Source organism: Panthera leo, chromosome D2 (assembly GCF_018350215.1).
Source record: "Panthera leo isolate Ple1 chromosome D2, P.leo_Ple1_pat1.1, whole genome shotgun sequence".
Taxonomy (NCBI): Eukaryota; Metazoa; Chordata; class Mammalia; order Carnivora; family Felidae; genus Panthera; species Panthera leo.
The window spans coordinates 28,281,666-28,308,370 of record NC_056689.1 but is presented as its reverse complement, the minus strand read 5'-3'; the positions used below and the strand labels follow the sequence as shown (position 1 = coordinate 28,308,370).

The following is a 26,705-nucleotide window of genomic DNA, read 5'->3' as shown; positions in this document are numbered from 1 at the left end:
ACAACTGACATCAAAAGGTTGCAGAACAAACTGACAGTCTTTTTTTTTCCCCTGACAGGCTCTTGGTACATACTTCAATTAGTGGGAACAGAAGGGCTGCAGTATACTTGAAATAATCCTTTGGTATTGAGCAGGAAGGAGGGATCATTAATATGTTTCTGAGAGGGAATAAAAAGAATTGATTAATCTAGAGAGATGGTTAAGAGGAGGTCTCTTAAGAATTTCTACTATATCCCACTTGTGATGTTTGGAGACGTTTCCATCAGTTTTATGGAAGTGAACCCCACCAAATTTTATATTTTATAAACATTCATAATTTTATAGAATTAGCCCTATCAAAGCATTCTCCAGCTCATTTTGATTATTCTCAATGGTGCAGGACTCAGTGCCAAGTTGCCTATGCCCTTCTACTTTAGTTAACTCATGATGCTGTCCTCCTGTTATCTTTACCTGGCCACCCACAGCTATTCTCTGACGATTAATGCCTTAAAGGTAGAAATTCTGCTTTCTCTGAATTGTTTTGTTAGGGGATACTGGGGCACTGCTCATTCTAGGGCTAATTATTCCCCACTATGTCTCTATCCAATATCCAATAAATCATGAAGTTTTCCATTCTGGTGGTGGGAACAAGCACTATTTCCAGTGCTGTGTGTCAAGTACTATTACCTTAAATCTTTTCAGATGGCTTTTTGTTTTTTTAACCTTAGGTAGTTTCTTCCCCATGTCTGTGTTGATCAGTAGCTGAATACTCAAGGGGGAGTTTCTGCACATCTTTAGAGTTCTCTCCCTGTGTATCACTCTTCTTTCTCATTCTCTGTTCTGTGTACGTTAGCTGCCACAGTCTCTCTGGACGCTTAGTTCTGTCTCTTTAGCTCAGAGAGTTTGCCAGGCTCTGTCTTAATTTTCCCTTCCTGTCTGTGGCCTGGAAAGTCTCTCAAAGCAATAAGCAAGGGCTAGCAAATATCTCATGTTGCTTGTTTCCCATTTCTCAAAGATTGCTGTCCTTTATTGCCTGATGTCCATTGCCTTCGCAACCATTTTTTCACATATTTTGTCCATTTTCAGGTGGGAAAAAAAATCTAGTTTTGTTACTCTGCTTTGGCTGGAACCAAATTACAACTTGTGATAAGACTTTACTGAGAGTTTGGAGATAATTAAAGGGAAGTAAAACACAGCCAATATTTTACAATGGCAACCATATACAGCTGCATTTGAGTCTATAGGTCTTGCTGATGTCCCTGTAGGTGCTGCTGATATTATTGTAGCTTTCAAGCTTGAGTCCACACAGCAGTGGCTCGTTCTTTGGCCCTTAATTCTGCCATGATAAGGTTTTCTTTTAACATAGAAAACATTTTGCTCCTTACATTTAAAGTTGTCTCAAACATTGTAAATAAGGTCTTTGCTTTTTTTTTTTTTTTTTTTTTTTTTAACGTCTGTGTAAGTTTAGGGCCTAATTGAAGTCATCCTCCTCTTGTCTCCCCCCACCCCCACCCAAATCAGTCTGCTCCAAAGTTAAAATCAAGCTTCTACCTTTTAGGTGTTTTGAAATTCAAATGGCTTTTTCTCAATTAAAAACAAATAAAAGCAAACCCCTAGTGCCCAGTGTCAGCCTCAGAACTCCATTATAGTGGAGTATGTTATTATATATTGAATCGATTAATATGCATTAGTGCATGTCACATGGTATCAAATATTAAAACACACACAGAAGAGTGGCCAGAGGCATACACTAGAAATCTTAATTGAATAATAAACATAATGTTAATTATAAAAGTTAGAGGAAATTCAATCTTTAGTATTTGCTCCTTTTCATTTTGGTTGTTCTCCTTTCTCTTCTGGATGTTTTACTTGTGCAGTGTTTTTTTTTTTGTTTGTTTGTTTGTTTGATTGATTCTGATTTTAAAGTTTATAGTCAATACAATCATTGTACAATGACTTTTAGAAAGTGGAGTTGTACTTTTGAATGTGGCAAAGGAACTTGCTATTTAAAAGAACCATGCAAGTATCCTATAAAGTGAAGAATATTTTGTAATGTGTCTATTTAGCCAAAAATCTTTTTTTTTTTTTACTTCTGGAGTTTATATGATCATATAAATTTTTTACACATCAGATTTTTGTATATTCAGAAGTTTTTCCATATTACACATATATGTACACAATCTCTTTATATATAGATATCTTTGTAGAGTATATACTTCAGTACATTATTCAAGCAGGAATTTCATAACTGATTTTCTTGAAGATTAAAAAGAGCATATTTTATAGGAAAGGAACAAAATGAATCTAACAGAAAACTTTCTGAACCTTGTTCTTGTGGTATTTTCGGGAGCTTCAGTAAATTGCTCTGATGTACGGAATGGGATTTCTTGAAGGAAAGGTATAGTTTTTTATTTGTATGTATATCAAAAGTGAAATTTCCTATTTATTAAATTTCAAATTAAAAGCATTAAAAGATTGGAAATGATATTTCAAAAGAATAGACTTCTCATGTGTAGACTCTATAACACATGGATGCTAATATTGTAGATAGAAAGGAATTTGTTGTGCTTTTTTTTCTATTTGGAAAATAGCCATTTTTTTTTTTTCCTGACAGAAGACAATTAGGCAGCGAACTGGCTAGATTATATAAACCAGCTATCTTTGATAATAAATAGTTGGAACATGTTGCTCCTACCTTGAACATTTCTAGGTGTGTCCTCTGACACCTCAGGCAGAGGTACGTCCTTCTCTGTGCCTTTTACTACTTTGTACAGGTCTCTGCTTGAGCCCTGCTTAGATTGTATGACACTATTTGTTGGCTCTCATTTGTGAAATTATTAGGCTCAAAACCGCATTGTATTAATCTCTGTATCTTGGATGCCTAGGATGGAGCTGTGTTATATAAGGAACAACATATGTTTGTTAAAAGAAAAGTTGAATAATGTTCATTCACATATTCATTCAACAACACACATTCAATGTGTCGGATATATTCATCAGAGTAGGCACTGTTCTAACTTGGGAATACTGTGATGACCAGGACCAGTGCAGCTCTTATTCTCACTAGTCTTTTTCTTTTTTTTCTTTTTCAAGTTTTTATTAAATTCCAGTTAGTTAACATGTAATATAATATTAGTTTCAGGTGTAGAATTTAGTGATTTATCACTTACATACAACACCTGGTATTCATCACAAGTGCCCTCATTAATACCTATCACCTATTTAACCTATCCCTCCCCCACCTACCTCCCCTCCCCTGTAACCCTTAATTAGTTCTGTATACTTAAGAATCTGTTTCCTGGTTTGCATCTCTTTTCCCCCTCCATATTCATCTGTTTTGTTTGTTAAATTTCATATGTGAGTGAAATCATATTGTATTTGTCTTTGACTGACTTATTTTGCTTAGCATAATACTCTCTAGCTCTATCCACTTGTTGCAAATGGCCACATTTCATTCTTTTTTGTGGCTGAGTAATATTTCATTATATCTATATCTATATATCTATATCTATATCATCTATATCTATATCATCTATCTATGTCTACATATCTATCACATCACATCTTTATCCATTAATCAGTTGATGGACATGTGGGCTTTTTCCATAATTTGGTTATTGTTGATAATACTGCTACAAACATTGGGGTGCATGTGTTCCTTTGAATTAATATTTTTGTATCCTTTAGGTAAAACCTACTAGTGCAATTGCTGGATCATAGGGTATTTCTATTTTTAACTTATTGAGGAACATCCACACTGTTTTCTAGAGTGGATGCATCAGTTTGTTTTCCCACCAACAGTGTAAGAGCGTTCCCGCTTTTTCACATCCTCACCAACACCTGTTGTTACTTATGTTGTTAATTTTAGCCATTCTGACTGGTGTGACGCTCACTACTCTTTTGATTGAGAATTAAAGACAGGCTTTGATTTAAGTCATTATGGTAAATGATGATGGATAGTTATGATAGGAAGCATAGAATCTTACTGTGAGACCTGCCTTACTGTGGGACTCCCTTGGTAAGGGGGCATTGGAGGCTTCACCGAGGAAGTGATGCTTAAGTTGGGAGCAGAAGTATGAGGTGAAGCTGAAAAGGGTTGAGAGCGTTGCAGGAGAGGGAGGGTGGTAAGTCCAGTAATAGGAAGTTTACTTGTTGCATCTTTGTTCTTGTACTTCAGGAGTGCCTTTTTTTCCCAATAGTGCTACTTGGTTTTCTCTTTATATTACCTTAATGGAGACAGAGACTGTAATTGATCTTTAATGTTTAAATGATATTTTCCTGAGTATGACTCTTCAACCAGTTGTTCAACATCCCAACATTTTTAGTCAACAACACATAATTCTATTTTGATGTGTATTTAGTTTTAGTAAAGTCAAAGACCATATTGTATAAAGACTATCATAACTTTCCAATTCAGAATCATGACAAGAAAAAAATCTTTTATGTGGGAATTAACCTGCTCTCTGAATTTCTGAGGTCACTTTAATTTTCAGTCTCCTCGCAGAAATTCTAACTTGCAGAGAAACACATAAAAATCACCATTTCCTGGTCTTAAAAATTTACCAACTCTACTAGAAATTTCCTGAGAAAATAACAGCTAATATTTGTTGAGTGCTTTCCATGTTCAGATACTGTGCTAAATATATGTTATGAATTATATCTCATTTAGCCATCTCAGAAACACTGTGAAATGAGTAATATTTTTATCCCTTTCCATTACATGAGGACACTGAAAGTATTTAAGCATCCAAGGTCTCAGAGCTAGAAGAGGCAGATAAGAATTTGATCTCAGAGGTGTCTGACTTAATAGTCTGAATTCCTAACTTGGTATTGCTAAGAGAGCTAACATGTTTATATTAACATGTTGAGACAGTCTCAGACCCTCTTCATAGGTTCTGTCCAATATAAGGAACACTATTCTTTGTTATATTTAATAAAAATACTCAATTTCATTTTCATTATGCTGACTTTCACAAATAAATAACTAAAATATTCATGGAGTAGGTAAGACACTCCCTTTAATATGTTATTGGTGAGATGGCTGTATTTTGGAAAATTTTTTGACAATATGTATCAAACCTTAAAATTCATTTGCCTCTTGACTCAGCAATTCCACTTTTGAGAATTTATCCTCCAGTTAAGTTTGCTCATGCATGCAAAACTATGTGTCATTCTTTGCAGTACAGTTTGAAATAGGAAAAAGTTGGAAATTATTTATGTGTTTAATGGAGGTCTAGTAAAATAAGTTATAGTATATCAGTAAAATGTAACTTTATTCAAGTATTAAAAAGAATGACAAAAGCCAATCAACACTTTAGTAAGCTCAAAGCACTGTTCTTATTTAATTTTTATAAAAATTGTAGGTATTATTATTATTAGCTCCATTTGCAAGGGAAAAATAAGGCATAAAGAATTTAAGTGACTTGTCTGAGGTAGTAGGACAGATGCTGAAGCAGAACAGCTTTAGAGCCCACATGGTAAGTTACCTTTCTTTCTTTCTTTCTTTCTTTCTTTCTTTCTTTCTTTCTTTCTTTCTTTCTTCAATATATGAAATTTATTGTCAAATTGGTTTCCATACAACACCCAGTGCTCATTCCAAAAGTGCCCTCCTCAATACCCATTACCCACCCTCCCCTCCCTCCCACCCCCCATCAACCCTCAGTTTGTTCTCAGTTTTTAACAGTCTCTTATGCTTTGGTTCTCTCCCACTCTAACCTCTTTTTTTTTTTCCTTCCCCTCCTCCATGGGTTTCTGTTAAGTTTCTCAGGATCCACATAAGAGTGAAACAATATGGTATCTGTCTTTCTCTGTATGGCTTATTTCACTTAGCATCACACTCTCCAGTTCCATCCACTTTGCTACAAAGGGCCATATTTGGTTCTTTCTCATTGCCATGTAGTACTCCATTGTATATGTAAACCACAATTTCTTTATCCATTCATCCGTTTATGGACATTTAGGCTCTTTCCATAATTTGGCTATTGTTGAGAGTGCTGCTATAAACATTGGGGTACAAGTGCCCCTATGCATCAGTACTCCTGTATCCCTTGGGTAAATTCCTAGCAGTGCTATTGCTGGGTCATAGGGTAGGTCTATTTTTAATTTTCTGAGGAACCTCCACACTGCTTTCCAGAGCAGCTGCACCAATTTGCATTCCCACCAACAGTGCAAGAGGGTTCCCATTTCTCCACATCCTCTCCAGCATCTATAGTCTCCTGATTTGTTCATTTTGGCCACTCTGACTGGTGTGAGGTGATATGAGTGTGGTTTTGATTTGTATTTCCCTGATAAGGAGCGACGTTGAGCATCTTTTCATGTGCCTGTTGGCTATCCGGATGTCTTCTTTAGAGAAGTGTCTATTCATGTTTTCTGCCCATTTCTTCACTGAGTTATTTGTTTTTCGGGTGTGGAGTTTGGTGAGCTCTTTATAGATTTTGGATACTAGCCCTTTGTCCGGTATGTCATTTGCAAATATCTTTTCCCATTCCGTTGGTTGCCTTTTAGTTTTGTTGGTTGTTTCCTTTGCTGTGCAGAAGCTTTTAATCTTCATAAGGTCCCAGTAATTCATTTTTGCTTTTAATTCCCTTGCCTTTGGGGATGTGTCGAGTAAGAGATTGCTACGGCTGAGGTCAGAGAGGTCTTTTCCTGCTTTCTCCTCTAAGGTTTTGATGGTTTCCTGTCTCACATTCAAGTCCTTTATCCATTTTGAGTTTATTTTTGTGAATGGTGTGAGAAAGTGGTCTAGTTTCAACCTTCTGCATGTTGCTGTCCAGTTCTCCCAGCACCATTTGTTAAAGAGGCTGTCTTTTTTCCATTGGATGTTCTTTCCTGCTTTATCAAAGATTAGTTGGCCATACGTTTGTGGGTCTAGTTCTGGGGTTTCTATTCTATTCCATTGGTCTATGTGTCTGTTTTTGTGCCAATACCATGCTGTCTTGATGATGACAGCTTTGTAGTAGAGGCTAAAGTCTGGGATTGTGATGCCTCCTGCTTTGGTCTTCTTCAAAATTACTTTGGCTATTCGGGGCCTTTTGTGGTTCCATATGAATTTTAGGATTGCTTGTTCTAGTTTCGAGAAGAATGCTGGTGCAATTTTGATTGGGATTGCATTGAATGTGTAGATAGCTTTGGGTAGTATTGACATTTTGACAATATTTATTCTTCCAATCCATGAGCACGGAATGTCTTTCCATTTCTTTATATCTTCTTCAATTACCTGCATAAGCTTTCTATAGTTTTCAGCATACAGATCTTTTACATCTTTGGTTAGATTTATTCCCAGGTATTTTATGCTTCTTGGTGCAATTGTGAATGGGATCAGTTTCTTTGTCTTTCTGTTGCTTCATTGTTAGTGTATAAGAATGCAACTGATTTCTGTACATTGATTTTGTCTCCTGCAACTTTGCTGAATTCATGTATCAGTCTAGCAGACTTTTGGTGGAGTCTATCGGATTTTCCATGTATAATATCATGTCATCTGCAAAAAGCGAAAGCTTGACTTCTTCTTTGCCAGTTTGGATGCCTTTGATTTCCTTTTGTTGTCTGATTGCTGATGCTAGAACTTCCAACACTAGGGTAAACAATAGCGGTGAGAGTGGGCATCCCTGTCGTGTTCCTGATCTCAGGGAAAAAGCTCTCAGTTTTTCCCCATTGAGGATGATGTTAGCTGTGGGCTTTTCATAAATGGCTTTTATGATCTTTAAGTATGTTCCTTCTATCCCGACTTTCTCAAGGGTTTTTATTAAGAAAGGGTGCTGGATTTTGTCAAAGGCCTTTTCTGCATCGATTGACAGGATCATTTGGTTCTTCTCTTTTCTTTTATTAATGTGATGTATCACGTTGATTGATTTGCAAATGTTGAACCAGCCCTGCATCCCAGGAATGAATCCCATTTGATCATGGTGAATAATTCTTTTTATATGCTGTTGAATTTGATTTGCTAGTATCTTATTGAGAATGTTTGCATCCATATTCATCAGGGATATTGGCCTGTAGTTCTCTTTTTTTACTGGGTCTCTGTCTGGTTTAGGAATCAAAGTAATACTGGCTTCATAGAATGAGTCTGGAAGTTTTCCTTCCCTTTCTATTTCTTGGAATAGCTTGAGAAGGATAAGTATTATCTCTGCTTTAAACGTCTGGTAGAACTCCCCTGGGAAGCCATCTGGTCCTGAACTCTTATTTGTTGGGAGATTTTTGATAACCGATTCAATTTCTTCGCTGGTTAAGGGTCTGTTCAAGCTTTCTATTTCCTCCTGATTGAGTTTTGGAAGAGTGTGCGTGTTTAGGAATTTGTCCATTTCTTCCAGGTTGTCCAATTTGTTGGCATATAATTTTTCATAGTATTCCCTGATAATTGTTTGTATCTCTGAGGGATTGGTTGTAATAATTCCATTTTCATTCATGTTTTTATCTATTTGGGTCATCTCCCTTTTCTTTTTGAGAAGCCTGGCTAGAGGTTTGTCAATTTTGTTTATTTTTTCAAAAAACCAACTCTTGGTTTCGTTAATCTGCTCTACAGTTTTTTTAGATTCTATATTGTTTATTTCTGCTCTGATCTTTATGATTTCTCTTCTTCTGCTGGCTTTGGGGTGTCTTTGCTGTTCTGCTTCTATTTCCTTTTAGGTGTGCTGTTAGATTTTGTATTTGGGATTTTTCTTGTTTCTTGAGATAGGCCTGGATTGTGATGTATTTTCCTCTCAGGACTGTCTTCGCTGCATCCCAAAGCGTTTGGATTGTTGTATTTTCTTTTTCGTTTGTTTCCATATATTGTTTAATTTCTTCTCTAATTGCCTGGTTGACCCACTCATTCGTTAGTAGGGTGTTCTTTAACCTCCATGCTTTTGGAGGTTTTCCAGACTTTTTCCTGTGGTTGATTTCAAGCTTCATAGCATTGTGGTCTGAAAGTATGCATGGTATAATTTCAATTCTTGTATAGTTATGAAGGACTGTTTTGTGACCCAGTATATGATCTATCTTGGAGAATGTTCCATGTGCACTCGAGAAGAAAGTATATTCTGTTGCTTTGGGATGCAGAGTTCTAAATATATCTGTCAAGTCCATCTGATCCAATGTATCATTCAGGGCCCTTGTTTCTTTATTGACTGTGTGTCTAGATGATCTATCCATTTCTGTAAGTGGGGTGTTAAAGTCCCCTGCAATGACCACATTCTTATCAATAAGGTTGCTTATGTTTATGAGTAATTGTTTTATATATTTGGGGGCTCCGGTATTCAGTGCATAGACATTTATAATCGTTAGCTCTTCCTGATGGATAGACCCTGTAATTATTATATAATGCCCTTCTTCATCTCTTGTTACAGCCTTTAATTTAAAGTCTAGTTTGTCTGATATAAGTATGGCTACTCCAGCTTTCTTTTGGCTTCCAGTAGCATGATAAATAGTTCTCCATCCCCTCACTCTCAATCTAAAGGTGTCTTCAGATCTAAAATGAGTCTCTTGTAGACAGCAAATAGATGGGTCTTGTTTTTTTATCCATTCTGATACCCTATGTCTTTTGGTTGGTGCATTTAATCCATTTACATTCAGTGTTATAGAAAGATAAGGGTTTAGAGTCATTGTGATGTCTGTATGTTTTATGATTGTAGTGATGTCTCTGGTACTTTGTCTCACAGGATCCCCCTTAGGATCTCTTGTAGGGCTGGTTTAGTGGTGACAAATTCCTTCAGTTTTTGTTTGTTTGGGAAGACCTTTATCTCTCCTTCTATTCTAAATGACAGACTTGCTGGATAAAGGATTCTCGGCTGCATATTTTTTCTGTTCAGCACATTGTAGATCTCGTGCCAATCCTTTTTGGCCTGCCAAGTTTCAAAAGAGAGATTAGTCACGAGTCTTATAGATCTCCCTTTATATGTGAGGGCACGTTTATCCCTTGTTGCTTTCAGAATTTTCTCTTTATCCTTGTATTTTGCCAGTTTCACTATGATATGTCGTGCAGAATATCGATTCAAGTTACGTCTGAAGGGAGTTCTCTGTGCCTCTTGGATTTCAATGCCTTTTTCCTTCCCCAGTTCAGGGAAGTTCTCAGCTATAATTTCTTCAAGTACCCCTTCAGCACCTTTCCCTCTCTCTTCCTCCTCTGGGATACCAATTATGCGTATATTATTTCTTTTTAGTGTATCACTTAGTTCTCTAAGTTTCCCCTCATACTCCTGGATTTTTTAATCTTTTTTTCAGCTTTCTCTTTTTCTATGACTTTATCTTCTAGTTTACCTATTCTCTCCTCTGCCTCTTCAATCCAAGCTGTCGTCGTTTCCATTTTGTTTTGCATTTCATTGAAAGCGTTTTTCAGCTCCTCGTGACTGTTCCTTAGTCCCTTAATCTCTGTAGCAAGAGATTCTCTGCTGTCCTCTATACTGTTTTCAAGCCGAGCAATTAATTTTATGACTATTATTCTAAATTCACTTTCTGTTATATTATTTAAATCCTTTTTGATCAGTTCATTAGCTGTTGTTATTTCCTGAAGATTTTTCTGAGGGGAATTCTTCCGTTTGGTCATTTTGGATAGTCCCTGGAGTGGTATGGACCTGCAGGGCACTTCCCCTGTGCTGTAGTGTATAACTGGAGCTGGTGGGCGGAGCCGCAGTCAGACCTGATGTCTGCCCCCAGCCCACCGCTGGAGCCACAGTCAGACTGGTGTGTGCCTTCTCTTCCCCTCTCCTAGGGCGGGATTCACTGTGGGGTGGTGTGGCCCGTCTGGACTACTTGCACACTGCCAGGCTTGTGGTGCTGGGGATCTGGCGTATTAGCTGGGGTGGGTAGGCAAGGTGCACGGGGGCAGGAGGGGCAGGCTTAGCTCGCTTCTCCTTAGGTGATCCACTTCAGGAGGGGCCCTGTGGCAGCGGGAGGGAGTCAGACCCCCTGCCGGAGGGGTGGCTCCGCAGAAGCACAGCGTTGGGCGTTTGTGCTGAGCGAGCAAGTTCCCTGGCAGGAACTGGTTTCCTTTGGGATTTTGGCTGGGGGATGGGCGAGGGAGATGGCGCCGGGGAGCGCTTATGTTCCCCGCCAAACTGAGCTCTGTTGTCCCAGGGCATAGCAACTCTCCCTCCCTTGTCCTCCAGCCTTCCCGCTTTCCGAGCAGAGCTGTTAACTTATGACCTCCCAGATGCTAAGTCGCGCTTGCTGTGGGAACACACTCCGTCCGGCCCCTCCCCTTTGCCAGCCAGACTCGGGGGCTCTGCTTGGCCGGCGGGCTGCCCCTCCGCCCGGGTTCCCTCCCACCAGTCCGTGCAGCGCGCACCGCCTCGCCGCCCTTCCTACCCTCTTCCGTGGGCCTCTCGTCTGCGCTTGGCTCCGGAGACTCCGTTCTGCTAGTCTTCTGGTGGTTTTCTGGGTTAGTTAGGCAGGTGTAGGTGGAATCTAAGTAATCAGCGTCAGGACGCGCGGTGAGCCCAGCGTCCTCCTACGCCGCCATCTTCCTATCCTTACCGTGCATTCTTTAATGTCTCCTGGTCAATTATATCCCAGCATGAAAAGAAAATAAATTGGTAAGTGAAAAAACAAATTGTAGAAAATTTTTATAGTATGAAAATATTTGTGAAAAGGATTTATATCTTCTGTGTGTTCCATTTAAAATATAAAATGTCTCTGTTTTCTTAGGACAGAAAATATATATTCATATATATGAATGTGTGAATATATTCATAAAAATACATACGTTTAAACATACATATACATTTATACATATAAATAAATATTTATACATATGCACACACATAAAACATGTATTCATGGAAAAATTTCTGGATGGATATACAAGAACTCCATGAGTATATTTGGGTGATTTGTATGGAGACTCTCTAAAAATTGTTTTCACTTTATACTCTTCAGTATAGTGAATTATTTAAAAGTAATGAGCATGTAGTGATTTCATAATAAAAACAAGTTTAAATTGAAAAACTTAAAACATAGTGGATGTGGTAAGCAATTATGTTAGTGGAGAGGGGTAAAGAGGAATCTTTTCATTTTATACCCTTCTGAACTGTGAACTTTTAAAAATGAATGAGTACACATTGCTTTTATCATAAAATGTATTTTCAGCGAAAAAAACCTTAAAAATTGTAGGCATATTTCTCTAACAGTTATGTACTATGAAATATAATTTGTGACAATTTAGGAGATAGGTTATTATATTGACAGTTTAGGATAAATCTGCCTATGTTAAACTTTTATCTCAGAGAGTTACTTCCTCAAAGGCTAGCTGTTTTCTGACATTGAGCTGGAAAGTAGTTTAATGAAGATTTACCTTATTTTTATAAGCCAGTGTTATGCCCAGAATTCGTGATCCCCAAAGACCACTAGGGAGCCGAGTCCGATGCAAAAGCAAAAGAACCTTTATTCGAGCTAGCTCGAGCTCAATCCCCTACCTGCACCGACGCAGCGGTGAGATACCAGGGAGAGAGAGCGAGTTTCAAAAGCACAAAGGTTTTATAGGGGTCTAGGGGCAGTTGGTGAGGTAATGGCTGTGGCCTCAGCCGATTGGCTGGGGAAGGGTCGTGGCCTCAGCCGATTGGTTGGGGAAGGGTCAGAGTCCTGTTACGCAGGTCGCTGGGCGTGTTTTGATCAGAAAGTTTGAACGGGTGAGCGGGAGGTTACTCAAGGGGAGGAGGCGCAGTCTGAGGTTTCTGTGAATTTCCCGGAAAAGGGGTCATGTCGGGGACATAGTCACTCAAGGTGGAGAACACAGAACAAGATGGAGTCGGCCGGCGTAGGCCCGCCCTTTCATTCCCCCCTTGTCATGTAACTTACGGACCCAATCATGGGACCGGCTGCATTTATGGTGACAAGGGGAACAGAGTTTGGAAGTTTACGCTAAGTTCTGGGAAGCATGTGTCCCTGGGGTGGCTCTGGGAGGTCTAATTAAGTATTGTCCCTGAGCTGGTATCTATGATCTGCCAGGTGATGTTTTGGGGGGTGTGGGGACTCCCGGTAGCATGAGCAATGACAAGCAGAGTTAACAGAGTTACCAATATTAGGTGGGTCGAATGTGCTGTAGCTTGAGCTTGAGCTTGAGCGGGTTGTGTTGGTCCCGACTGATGGCCCATCGCGTGACGAAGTCCTTCCGGATCGAGGAGGGGTCCGCTGGCCGAACGTGGGTGTGATGGACCCAGGTCGCGATGCCGTCTACTTTGAGAGCGGTGGGGGTTGTCAGCACTACAATGTAGGGTCCCTTCCAGCGCGGCTTGAGAGTCTCTCGGTGGTGCCTCTTGACATAGACCCAGTCTCCCGGCTTGTACTGATGAGGTGTCGGGGTCGGGCCAGCCTCGTAGATGGCACGGAGGCGCGGCCAAATATCCTCGTGCGCCCTCTGGAGCCCTCTCAAGGAAAGAAAAAGTTCTTGATCTTTAAACTCTGCAAGAAGTTCAGCTCGAAGGCTGGGAATAACAGGGGGTGGCCTGCCAAACATGATCTCGTAGGGAGTAAAACCCAGAGTGTAAGGAGTGTTTCTAACCCGGTAAAGGGCGTACGGTAGGAGAGTCACCCAGTCCCCGCCAGTCTCCATGGTTAATTTGGTAAGGGTCTCTTTTAGGGTTCTATTCATTCTTTCTACCTGTCCTGAGCTCTGGGGCCTATAAGCACAATGTAATTTCCAGTTTGCCCCCATCGCCTTGGCTACTGCCTGTGTTACCTGAGAGATAAAAGCTGGTCCATTGTCTGATCCTACCATGGCAGGAAAACCATACCTGGGTAAGATGTCTTCTAGTAGCTTCTTAGCCACAGTCTGAGCCGTTTCATGCTTGGTTGGGTATGCCTCCACCCAGCCAGAGAAGGTGTCTGTAAATACTAAAAGATATTTATAACCATACTTTCCTGGTTTGACTTCAGTGAAGTCGACTTCCCATTGGGCTCCCGGTCTGGTGCCTCTGAGCCTGGTTCCTTTTTTATTTGATGTGGCTTTCGCGTTGGTGAGTTGGCAGGTCTTGCAGGCAGATACAACTTGCTCTATTTTGGTGTCCTGTTGGTGAATCTTGATTCCGGCATGTCGGATTAAGTCTTTTAATTTTCGGGCTCCCATGTGAGTAGACCGATGCATGTGCTCTAATATTGAGACTCCGAGCCGGTCTGGCAGCACGAGCTCCTTGTTAGGTGTATACCACCATCCCTTTATCTCCTGGGCCATGGGGAGTTTCTTGATCCGCTGTAACTCCTCCTGGGAGTATTTGGGCTGGTCTGGTAAAACTGGGTCTCCCGGGTCTGGTAGTTGTATGGTCATGGTGGGGACTGGAGTAAGGGCTACTGCCTTGGCTGCCTGGTCAGCCTTTCGATTACCTCTAGCTACTGGGTTATCAGCTTTTTGGTGCCCTTGGCAGTGGATAATGGCTAGCTTGGCAGGAAGCCATAAGGCCGTAAGCAGGTTAAGTATCTCCTGCTTATTTTTTATAGTCTGTCCTTCTGCCGTCAGTAACCCCCTCTCCTGATAAATTGCCCCATGAATATGAGCTGTGGCAAATGCATAACGGCTGTCTGTGTAGATGTTAAGCCGTTTTCCAGCTCCCAGCATCAGCGCCTTGGTGAGGGCTATGAGCTCCGCTCGCTGGGCTGACGTTCCGGAGGGTAGAGCCTCCGCCCATACGGTGTCCATTTCGGTGACCACCGCTGCACCCGCATACCTGTGTCCATCTCGCACAAAGCTGCTGCCATCAGTGAACCAAGTAGCCTCGGCATCAGGGAGGGGCTGGTCGGTCAGGTCCATCCGGAATCCATGTACTTGTTCCAGGATTCCCGCACAGTCATGTAGTGGAGCACCTAGGTCAGGGTCGGGCAGCAGGGTTGCAGGATTGAGGGCTGCACTGGGGTGGAACCGCACTCGTGGAGGGTTGAGTAGGAGGCTCTGGTAATGAGTCACACGTGTATTGCTCATCCATCTATCAGGAGGCTGTTTCAGGACCCCTTCAATGGCGTGTGGGGTTGTGATCCAGATCTCCTGTCCTAGGGTCAGTTTGTCTGCATCCTTGACTAGGAGTGCTGTCGCCGCAATAATTCTTAGGCATGGCGGCCAGCCGGCAGCCACTGGGTCTAGTTTCTTAGACAGGTAAGCCACTGGGCGGTTCCAGGGGCCTAAGGCTTGAGTTAGAACCCCTTTTGCTATTCCCTTATGTTCGTCTACAAAGAGGTGGAAGGGTTTCATAATGTCTGGTAGGCCCAGGGCTGGGGCACTTAGGAGGGCCTTTTTTAACTGATTAAAGGCAATTTCTTCTTTTTCAGTCCATTTAAATGTTTTCCCCTCTTTGGTAGCTTCATATAGGGGCCTGGCGATCTCAGCGAAACCTGGAACCCAGAGGCGGCAGTAGCCGGCTGATCCTAGGAATTCCCTCACTTCTCTTCGGGAGGTGGGAGTAGGGATCTTTAGGACAGTTTCTTTTCTGGCATCTGATAACCGCCGCTGTCCGCCCTCCAGGATATATCCCAGGTAACTTACCCTCTCCCTGCATATCTGAGCCTTCTTCGCGGATGCCCGGTACCCTAAAGCCCCCAGGGTAGCCAGCAGGTCCTGGGTCCCTCGCTCACAGTCTTTGGCCGTGTCAGCAGCAATCAGGATGTCATCTACGTACTGTAGGAGGGTGAGGCCAGGGTGCTCCCTTTTGTACTCACCCAGGTCCTCGTGTAGTGCCTCGTCGAAGATGGTGGGTGAATTTTTGAATCCCTGAGGTAGCCGTGTCCAGGTGAGTTGCCCACTGTAGCCCTCCTCCGGATCATGCCACTCGAAGGCGAACAGGGGTTGGCTCTGGGGTGCCAGCGGCAGACTGAAGAAGGCGTCCTTTAAATCTAGTACAGTATACCAGACCCTGGAGGGCGCCAAGGAGCTCAAGAGAGTATATGGGTTGGGAACAGTTGGGTGTATGTCCGTGACCCTCTTATTTACTTCCCGGAGGTCTTGTACCGGTCGGTAGTCATTTGTGTGAGGCTTTTTGACCGGCAGTAAGGGGGTGTTCCGGGCAGACTGGCAAGGAACTAGTACCCCTAGGCTTCGTAGTCTCCGGATGTGTGGCTGGATCCCCTTCCGGGCCTCCTGTGACATGGGGTATTGTTTGATCCTTACCGGACTCTCTCCTGGCTTGAGCTCTACCAGGACTGGGGTCCTATGAGCGGCTAGTCCCATCCCCCCCCCAGTCTCTGCCCAAACCGAGGGGAATTCTTGTAGCCATCTGTCTATATTATCCTCTCTCGGGAGCGCCTCCTGGTGGAGGAGGTATTCATCCTCCAGTTTCATGGTCAGGACCTGGATGGGGTGGCCCTTGCCATCGGTGACCTGAGGCCCCCCTTGTCTGAAAGTTATCTGAGCTCCAATCTTGGTCAGTAAGTCCCATCCTAACAGCGGGTAGGGGCATTCTGGTATTACCATAAAGGAGTGGGATACCCGGCCCGTTCCCAAATCTACTGTTCTTCGGGTAGTCCATGAATACTGGCTCATACCAGTTGCCCCTTGTACCCAGGACTTCTTGCTGGCTAGTTTTCCTTGTGGGGTGCGGAGGACCGAATGTTGTGCTCCGGTGTCGACAAGGAAGTCAACAGGGGTCCCCTCCACTTTAAGAGTTACCCTGGGTTTGGGGAGAGGGTCCGAACCCCGACTCCCCTAATCACTTAGTTCATCTAGCTCTAGGACTTTTACTCGATCAGTCTTGCTTCCTTTCCCGCCGGCCCTTTTCAGACAATCTCGGGCCCAATGCCCTATCTCCTTGCAGTATGCGCACTGATCCTTCTGCAGCCTCTGCTTCCCCCCCTTGGTGGTTCTTTTACCTTTTCTTGCGTCGTCTGCCAGCTGCCAGAGACGGCGGTCTCGTTCCTCAGGGGAGTCAGCAGTGGTAGCTAGTAGTATTCTCGCCAGGTCTCGAGTCTGCTTACTGCTGGCAGCCGCCATGGCGCGAGCCTGCTTGTCCTCAGGAAGCTCCCGGTTATTATATACCTTTTCGGCTACCACCAGTAAGTCCTGCAGACTTTTTTCTCCTAGTCTATCTATTTTCTGTAATTTTCTCCTAATGTCTATGGCCGATTGGTTTACAAAGGCCATGATAACAGCTGCCTTGCTTTCCGGAGCCTCTGGATTCATGGGGGTATAGGTACGGAATGCCTCCATGATCCGTTCTAAAAAGGCAGCCGGAGATTCATCTTTTCCCTGTTGTACATTTCCTACCTTGGCCAAATTGGTTGGCTTTCTAGCAGCCATTCGGAGACCCCCCATTAGAGTCTGGCGGTAGACCCGGAGCCTCTCCTTACCTTCTGCTGTGCTGAAATCCCACTGGGGCCGAGTTAAGGGGAAGGAGGCATCTATCTGAGCCTGGTTGGTGGTGGGATTCCCGTCTGTGCCCGGAACTAGTTTTCGGGCCTCGTTGACGATTCTTTCTCTTTCTTCAGTTGTGAACAGGACCTGCAAAAGCTGCTGGCAATCGTCCCACGTGGGCTGATGGGTAAAAAGAACAGAGTCTAATAAATCAATAAGCCCTGCCGGTTTCTCGGAAAACTTAGGATTCTGAGCTTTCCAATTGTAGAGGTCACTAGTGGCGAAAGGCCAATAGTGATGGGGCTGGTTCCCCTCCGCGTCTGGGGGTCCGGTGGCTCGCAGGGGCAGAATAGTGGAGTCGGCGGCGGAGGCGGATTGCTCCCTCTGAGCCCTTTGTCTGGTGAAGGGCGGGCTTCCCACTGGAGCGTTTCCGCCTCCCGCTCTCGGAACAGCGTCTGCCTCCCCCGGAGGGGGAGGATGGTGTTCTTCCAGCATCCTAGAGGGGTTATACGAGGGAGGAAAAATTAATTCTTCTTCAGTACCCCCCTGTAAGACAGGGTAGAGGGGTGCTGAAGGCTGGATAAGACTTTTCTTCTTCTTTGTCCCCTGCAAAGCAAGAATGGGTTTTGGCTCCAGAGGGAGCGGGGCTAGGAAGGGTTTAAGCCAAGAGGGTGGGTCTTCCACAAGGTCCTGCCAAGTGATAATGTAAGGGAGCTGATCAAGATGGCCCGTCTTAGGCTGAGAGATGATACTCCTGACTCGGTGGATGGTAGGGAGGTCGAAGGTCCCCTCTGGTGGCCATCCGACATTGAAAGTTGGCCACTTGCTAGAACAAAAAAACTGCCACCGACCCTTTCGGACTTCCACACTGAGGTTGTTAGCTCTTCCCCTCACATCCTTAAAGTGATCAATCATAATACTTAGAGGAGTAGTCTGAGTCTGTCCCATAACGTCCGTCCAGTAAGTCCACAGAACAAAACAGAGAAACACAAAAACAGACAAACAGAGGGCCCCTAGAAAATCTTCCAACTCCATGGAAGCAAAACTGAAAGCTAGCTTAGACATTTGAGGGGATTCCACGTCCCTCCAAAACCGATGAGGGGATTCCACGTCCCTCCAAAGACGACGGCCTCACGCCGACCAGCGGGAGCGACCCGCCTCGTCTCAGACCTTTGAGGGGATTCCACGTCCCTCCAGAAGGGAGAATCGGAACGTCTTCCGAAACTCCCGGCCCGTGGTCCTCCAGTGCGTCCACTTAGACCGCGTCGGGCACTACCAGAACTCCAGAAGTGAACTCACACAGAAAAGACAGAACAAACAAACAGACACTAACCGTGGCCAGTCAGGCTCTCCGGGTCGGGGGTCCCTCAGGGGTCTTGGGGATCCCGGACGAGCCCCCAAATGTTATGCCCAGAATTCGTGATCCCCAAAGACCACTAGGGAGCTGAGTCCGATGCAAAAGCAAAAGAACCTTTATTCGAGCTAGCTCGAGCTCAATCCCCTACCTGCACCGACGCAGCGGTGAGATACCAGGGAGAGAGAGCGAGTTTCAAAAGCACAAAGGTTTTATAGGGGTCTAGGGGCAGTTGGTGAGGTAATGGCTGTGGCCTCAGCCGATTGGCTGGGGAAGGGTCGTGGCCTCAGCCGATTGGTTGGGGAAGGGTCGGAGTCCTGTTACGCAGGTCGCTGGGCGTGTTTTGATCAGAAAGTTTGAACGGGTGAGCGGGAGGTTACTCAAGGGGAGGAGGCGCAGTCTGAGGTTTCTGTGAATTTCCCGGAAAAGGGGTCATGTCGGGGACATAGTCACTCAAGGTGGAGAACACAGAACAAGATGGAGTCGGCCGGCGTAGGCCCGCCCTTTCACCAGATTGTTTCCAGTTGAAGTCTTAGTAATGAAACCTTTCACAGCAAATGAGATTCAGCAAATGCAGAAGTTGACAGCGGTGTTACTAGATGTTGCTAGTCAATTGAGCACAATTCTCTTGCAGGAAAATGGTATCATGCTTCTTAAACTCCAGAGCATTTATCAAAGAGAAATGTTGATTTTAAACTCCATTGTTTATTAAGAGACAGTGTTCTAGTGTCAACTGACACTATTTTAATATTATGCTTAGTCATAGAATGTACTTGGAATTAGGATGATAAATACTTAAACAGGTATAGCTGAAACTTAAAGTATATTATTTTGGGTTGTGTTTTTCAGGTGAAGCTCTGAAAGTATCAGCTGAGAGATTTGCAGATGACCCCTGTTATCTCCCAAAAAGGGAGGCTGTGGTTCAAGCTGCCCGTGCCTTGTTGGCTGCAGTTACCAGACTCCTTATCCTCGCAGACATGATTGATGTCATGTGTCTCTTACAGCACGTGTCAGCTGTAAGTAAAAGATGGCCAGTTTACCTTGGCATTGTTCTCATTTCTAATTACTTTTTCCGAACCCGGCATCAATCCTAGTGCATCCCAGCCTTGCCTTCATTTCTTATAGTCATCCAACAGAAGCTGACTGGATTGAATTGTGCAAGTCATGTATACCTCAAAAGAACAAAGTCAGAAGTTAGTCTTTTTGTTGTAGTTTCTTTTTCAACATTTTTAAAATTGAAAAATTTTTAAAGTTTTAACTTAAATTCTCGTTAGTCGACATATAGTGTAATATTAATTTCAGGTGTATGATTTAGTGATTCAACACTTACATACAATACCTGGTCTCTTCACAAGTGCACTCCTTAATCCCCATCACCTATTTTACCCATCCCCCTCCACCCCACCCCCATCCACCTTCCCTCTGGTGACCATCAGTTTGTTCTCTATAGTTAGAAATCTGTTTCTTGGTTTGCCTTTCTCTTTTTTCCCTTATGATCATTTGTTTTGTTTCTTAAATTCCACATATGAATGAACTCATATGGTATTTGTCTTTCACTGACTTATTTCACTTAGCATAAATACTCTGTAGCTCCATCCACGTCATTGCAAATGGCAAAATTTCATTCTTGTCTTGGCTGAATAATATTCCATTGTATCTGTATACCACATCTTTATCCATTCTTCAATAAGTGGGCATTTGGCTGTTTCCATAATTTGGCTATTGTTGATAATGCTATAAACATTGGGCGGCATGTATCCGTTCGAATTAGTATTTTTTGTAAACTTTGGGTAAATACCTATTATTGCAATTGCTGGATTATAGGGTAGTTCTATTTTTAACTTTTTGGGGAACCTCCATACTGTTTTCCAGGGTGGCTGTACCAGTTTGTATTCCTACCAGCAGTGTAAGAGGGTTCCCCTTTCTCCGCATCCTTGCCAACACCTGTTGTTTCTTGTGTTGTTGATTTTAGCCATTCTGACAGGTGTTAGATCATATCTTATTGTAGTTTTGATTTGTATTTCCCTGACGACCAGTGATGTTGAAGATTTTTTCATGTGTCTGTCAGCCATCTAGATGTCTTCTTTGGAAAAATGTCTATTCATGTCTTCTACCCATTTCTTAACTGGATCATTTGTTTTTTGAGTGTTGAGTTTTAGAAGTTCTTTATATGTTTTGGATACTAACCCTTTCTCAGATATGTCATTTGCAAATATCTTCTCCCAATCAGCAGGCTGCCTTTTGCTTTTGTTGATTGTTTTCTTCAATGTGCAGAAGCTTTTTATCTTGATGAAGTTCTAATAGTTTATTTTTGCTTTTGTTTTCCTTGCCTCAGGAAGCATATCTAGTAAGAAGTTGCTAAGGATGATGTCAAAGGGGTTACTGCTTGTATTCTTCTCTGGGATTTTTATGGTTTTTGTCTCACATTTAGGTCTTTCATTCATTTTGAATTTACTTTTGTGTATGGTATAAGAAAGTGGTGCAGTTTCATTCCTTTGAGTGTTGCTGTCAACACCATTTGTTGAAGAGACATTCTTTTACCCATTGGATATTTTTTCCTACTTTGTGGAAGATTAATTGAGCACATAGTTGTGCATTCATTTCTAGGTTTTCTCTCTCTCTCTCAATACACACACACACACACACATGTATCTCTCTCTCTCTCTATATATATATTAAAGAACAGGTTTACACACACACACACACACACACACACACATATACATAAAAGAACAGTAGTTACAAACTTTATTTATATTTTTAAATTTTTTTTTGAGAGAAAGAGTCAGTTGGAGAGGGACAGAGAGAGAGAGAGGGAGACAGAGGATCCAAAGCTGGCTCTGCATTGACAGGCAGAGAGCCTGATGAAGGGCTCAAACTCAGGAACCGTGAGATGGTGACCTGAGCTAAAGTCAGACACTCAACTGACTGAGCCACCCAGGCCACCCCTCTGGGTTTCCTGTTCTCATACATTGATATACGTGTCTATTTTTATGCCAGTACCATGCTGTTTTAATTACTATAGCTTTGTAATATAGCTTGAAGTCCCAAATCATGATGCCTCCAGCTTTGCTTTCCCTTTTCAAGGTCTTTGGGATCTTTTGTGGTTCCATACAAATTTTAGGATTGTTTATCTTAAAGCCAGTGGTAGATTGAAAAACAGAGGATGGTTTACTGATAAGAAAATGGCTAGGATTATATAGGTAATATAAATAATATACAAATATAAATAGAAAAACTTTAAAACTGAAGACACTAGGAAGTTTATCCTAGTTTGTAAATGAATACTGTTTGCCAGCTCCACTTGATCCAACATAAACTGTGTATGTTTACATGTAGTCTGTGATATCTGTAGTAATACATTATGAAAATGTATAAATTGATTTAATATGAGTAAAAAATACAATTTTACTCAGATACTACAAAGGCAGCAAGGTATCTTGTTATTTTGTTAGACAAATCCATTTAGAAAAGTTTTAGTAGAAAGAGAATTTTATTAAAGCCCTTTTTACTTTCTTTAGTAACCAAAGAATTTCTTTAGTTTCTTTAGGACCAAAGTCACCTTTGTCCAGTTGAAAAGGTTGCAAACATTCCTTTGGAGTCTCTGATCTATCTCCTGCATCAAACAGGACTTTTACTCTTCTGTCCATAAATACAGCTGCATATTCATAAATGTGTCTGGTGACTGTAATATCACTACTACGTTAAGCAAATGATGGCCTCCTCTGATTGACCTTCTTGTTAAAATCTTTTTCTCTAATTGCTACCTTAAGCCTTTTTCTTGTCTTTATTTTACTCTCTAATGCTTATTTTAACCCTAAAGTATAGCAACTTTCCTTTATACTTTTATATTCATTTTCTTTTGATAGTTTTATTACTGAAAAAAAGCAATTCAGCACTTTGTGTTGTTGTTTTTAAGAAAGGGAATAGTTCTCTGGACAGCAACATGCAGAAGGTTGAAACTAGACCACTTTCTCACACCATTCACAAAAATAAACTCAAAATGGATAAAGGACCTGAATGTGAGACAGGAAACCATCAAAACCTTAGAGGAGAAAGCAGGAAAAGACCTCTCTGACCTCAGCCGTAGCAATCTCTTACTCGACACATCCCCAAAGGCAAGGGAATTAAAAGCAAAAATGAATTACTGGGACCTTATGAAGATTAAAAGCTTCTGCACAGCAAAGGAAACAACCAACAAAACTAAAAGGCAACCAACGGAATGGGAAAAGATATTTGCAAATGACATACCGGACAAAGGGCTAGTATCCAAAATCTATAAAGAGCTCATCAAATTCCACACCCGAAAAACAAATAACCCAGTGAAGAAATGGGCAGAAAACATGAATAGACACTTCTCTAAAGAAGACATCTGGATGGCCAACAGGCACATGAAAAGATGTTCAACGTCGCTCCTTATCAGGGAAATACAAATCAAAACCACACTCAGATATCACCTCACGCCAGTCAGAGTGGCCAAAATGAACAAATCAGGAGACTATAGATGCTGGAGAGGATGTGGAGAAACGGGAACCCTCTTGCACTGTTGGTGGGAATGCAAATTGGTGCAGCTGCTCTGGAAAGCAGTGTGGAGGTTCCTCAGAAAATTAAAAATAGACCTACCCTATGACCCAGCAATAGCACTGCTAGGAATTTATCCAAGGGATACAGGAGTACTGATGCATAGGGGTACTTGTACCCCAATGTTTATAGCAGCACTCTCAACAATAGCCAAATTATGGAAAGAGCCTAAATGTCCATAAACGGATGAATGGATAAAGAAATTGTGGTTTATATACACAATGGAATACTACGTGGCAATGAGAAAAAATGAAATATGGCCTTTTGTAGCAACGTGGATGGAACTGGAGAGTGTGATGCTAAGTGAAATAAGCCATACAGAGAAAGACAGATACCATATGTTTTCACTCTTATGTGGATGCTGAGAAACTTAACAGGAACCCATGGGGGAGGGGAAGGAAAAAAAAAAAAAAAAGAGGTTAGAGTGGGAGAGAGCCAAAGCATAAGAGACTGTTAAAAACTGAGAACAAACTGAGGGTTGATGGGGGGTGGGAGGGAGGGGAGGGTGGGTGATGGGTATTGAGGAGGGCACCTTTTGGGATGAGCACTGGGTGTTGTATGGAAACAAATTTGACAGTAAATTTCATGTATTAAAAAATAAATTAAAAAAAAAAAAGAAAGGGAATAGTTCTCATCATCAGATGCTGTCTACTAGTGGATTCGTAAGTGAGATAATTAAGCATTGTTTGTTGGTTATTGGTTTGTTGACTACCATAAACAATACCATAAACAAATCCCTAAAAATTTCTGAGATTCATTTTTGTCATATGTGAATACAAATATTAATAAATGCTGTAACCAAGAAGAAGGTATGAAAGATTAAGTGCCAGGTAGTTTCTAGTTCCAATGACACAATATTTCCTGTATTTTAGACTCTAGGTTTGTTGAGATAGAGCAGAAAATCTGTTTCAGGTAAAAATTGCTACCTTCATAATCGACTAAGTAGTAAGTGTGTATATATAAAGATCACAAACACATTCATTACCAATTTTAATTGAGCATAGTGCTAAGTAATTCACACACATGATGTCATTCAAATGAAGCAGTAGGTAATTGAAGATCAAAACAAAGTAAAGTGCTATTTTTGAATAAAAATGATAGTTTATAGTTACTGAGTTTTTATAATGTGCTAACACTGTGCTGGATTATCTCCTTTAATTCAATCTTCAGCAACCATATGATTATGATTGTAATTTTAAAGATGAAGAAATGGAGGCATATTTATTTAAGAAATTTGCTTGTACAAGGCAACAGGAAAAATAAAACTTTAAGAACATAGTACTCCAAGAGTTAGAACAGCTTGAACTATACATACCTTTCAGAAGTGTTTAATCAAGTTTATGCGCCTATAATAGGTTGTTAAAGGAATTTAGGTATGTCAGGAGGAGGAGGAGGAGGTGTTCTTTAGTCTCTCCCACATTTGCTGGTAACTCATCAGAGACTGAATTTAGGCTACATCATTTAAGATGCTTATAATTATGTATAGTACAACAATGATACCTCATCTGTGAAAAAGGAAGACCTTTTGTGGTAAATTGTGATAGTGTTGCATTATTTCATCCTTATGAAAAATTTATATTTAAATTGCATCATCAATTCAATTCTTTTGACAAAATAGACAAACTGGATTTTTTTTTGATACCATCAAGATTAGAATTATTTAACCCAACATTCCCTTGCTCCAAAGTATTCTATAGAGCCTGTCTCATAAATATCCAACAGGAAATAGACATTTTTCCAAAGAAGACATACAGATGGCCAACAGACATATGAAAAGATGTTCAACATCACTCATCATCAGGGAAATGCAAATCAAAACCACAATGAGATTCCACCTGACCTGTCAGAATGGCTAAAATTAACAACATAGGAGGGGTGCTTTGTTTGCTCAGTCAGTTAAGCGTCCAACTTTTGATTTCAGCTCAGGTCATGATCTCATGGGAGATCAAGCCCTGCATTGGGCTCTGGGCTGAGTGTACAGCCTGCTTGAGATTGTCTCTCTCCCTCTCCCTCCCTCCCTCCCTCTCTCCCTCTCTCCCTCCCTCCCTCCCTCTCTCCCTCCCTCTCTCCCTCTCTCCCTCTCTCCCTCTCTCCCTCTCTCCCTCTCTCCCTCTCTCCCTCTCTCTCTCCCTCTTTCTCTCTCACTCACTCAAAATAAGTAAATAAACTTAAAAAAATTGACACAGGGAACAACAGATGTTGGTGAGGATGTGGAGAGAGGGGAACCCTCCTGCACTGTTGGTGGGAATGCAAAATGGTGCAGTCACTCTGGAAAATAGTATGGACATTCCTCAAAAAGTTAAAAATAGAACTACCCTATAATCCAGCAATTGTAATGCTAGGTGTTTACCCAAAGGATACAAATATACTGATTTGAAGGGGCACCCCAAAGCTTATAGCAGCATTGTCAACAATAGCCATATTATGGAAAGAGCCCAAATTTTCACTGACTGATGAATGGATAAAGAGGATATATATATATATATATATATAGTGGAATATTACTTGCCCAAAGAAAAGAATGAGATCTTTTTTTTTCTTTTTCTTTTTTTAAAATATAACTTATGCTCAAATTGGTTTCCATACAACACCAGTGCTCATCACAACAAGTGCGATCCTCCATGCCCATCACCCACTTTCCCCTCTCCCCCACCCTCTATCAACCCTCAGTTTGTTCTTAGTTTTTAAGAGTCTCTTATGGTTTGCCTCCCTCCTCCCCGGTACCTTTTTTCCCCCCTTTCCCTCCCCCATGGTCTTCTGTTAAGTTTCTCAGGATCCACATATGAGTGAAAACAAATGGCATCTGTCTTTCTCTGCCTTACTTATTTCACTTAGCATAATGCCCTACAGTTCCATCCAAGTTGCTGCAAATGGCCAGATTTCATTCTTTCTCATTGTCTAGTAGTATTCCGTTTTATATATAAACCACATCTTCTTTATCCATTTGTCAGTTGATGGACATTTAGGCTCTTTCCATAATTTGGCTATTGTTGAAAGTGCTGCTATAAACATTGGGGTACAAGTGCCCCTATGCACCAGCATTCCTGTATCCCTTGGGTAGATTCCTAGCAGTGCTATTGCTGGGTCATAGGGTAGTTCTATTTTTAACATTTTGAGGAACCTCCACACTGTTTTCTAGAGTGGCTGCACCAGTTTGCATTCCTACCAGCAGTGCAAGAGGGTTCCCATTACTCCACATCCTCTCCTGCATCTATAGTTTCCTGATTTGTTCATTTTAGCCACTCTGACAGGCATGAGGTGATATCTCAGTGTGGTTTTTGATTGTATTTCCCGGATGATGAGTGACATTGAGCATCTTTTCATGTGTTTGTTGGCCATCTGGATGTCTTCTTTGGAGAAGTGTCTATTCATGTCTTCTGCCCATTTCTTCACTGGATTATTTGTTTTTCAGGTGTGGAGTTTGGTGAGTTCTTCATAGATTTTGGATACTAGACCTTTGTCTAATATGTCATTTGCAGATATCTTTTCCCATATCATCGGTTGCCTTTTAGTTTTGTTGATTGTTTCCTTTGTAATACAGAAGCTTTTTATCTT

At 41.7% G+C, this 26,705-nt stretch overlaps 1 protein-coding gene across 1 annotated transcript in view; it reads left to right on the top strand.

Moving 5' to 3' along the window:
* CTNNA3 (catenin alpha 3) overlaps positions 1-26,705 on the top strand; it is a 1,696,848-nt gene that overhangs the window by 87,447 nt on the left and 1,582,696 nt on the right. The window contains exon 4 of the mRNA XM_042908368.1: positions 19,419-19,585. Within this exon, the coding sequence (XP_042764302.1) occupies positions 19,419-19,585 (167 nt within the window). The remainder of the gene's footprint in view (positions 1-19,418; positions 19,586-26,705) is intronic.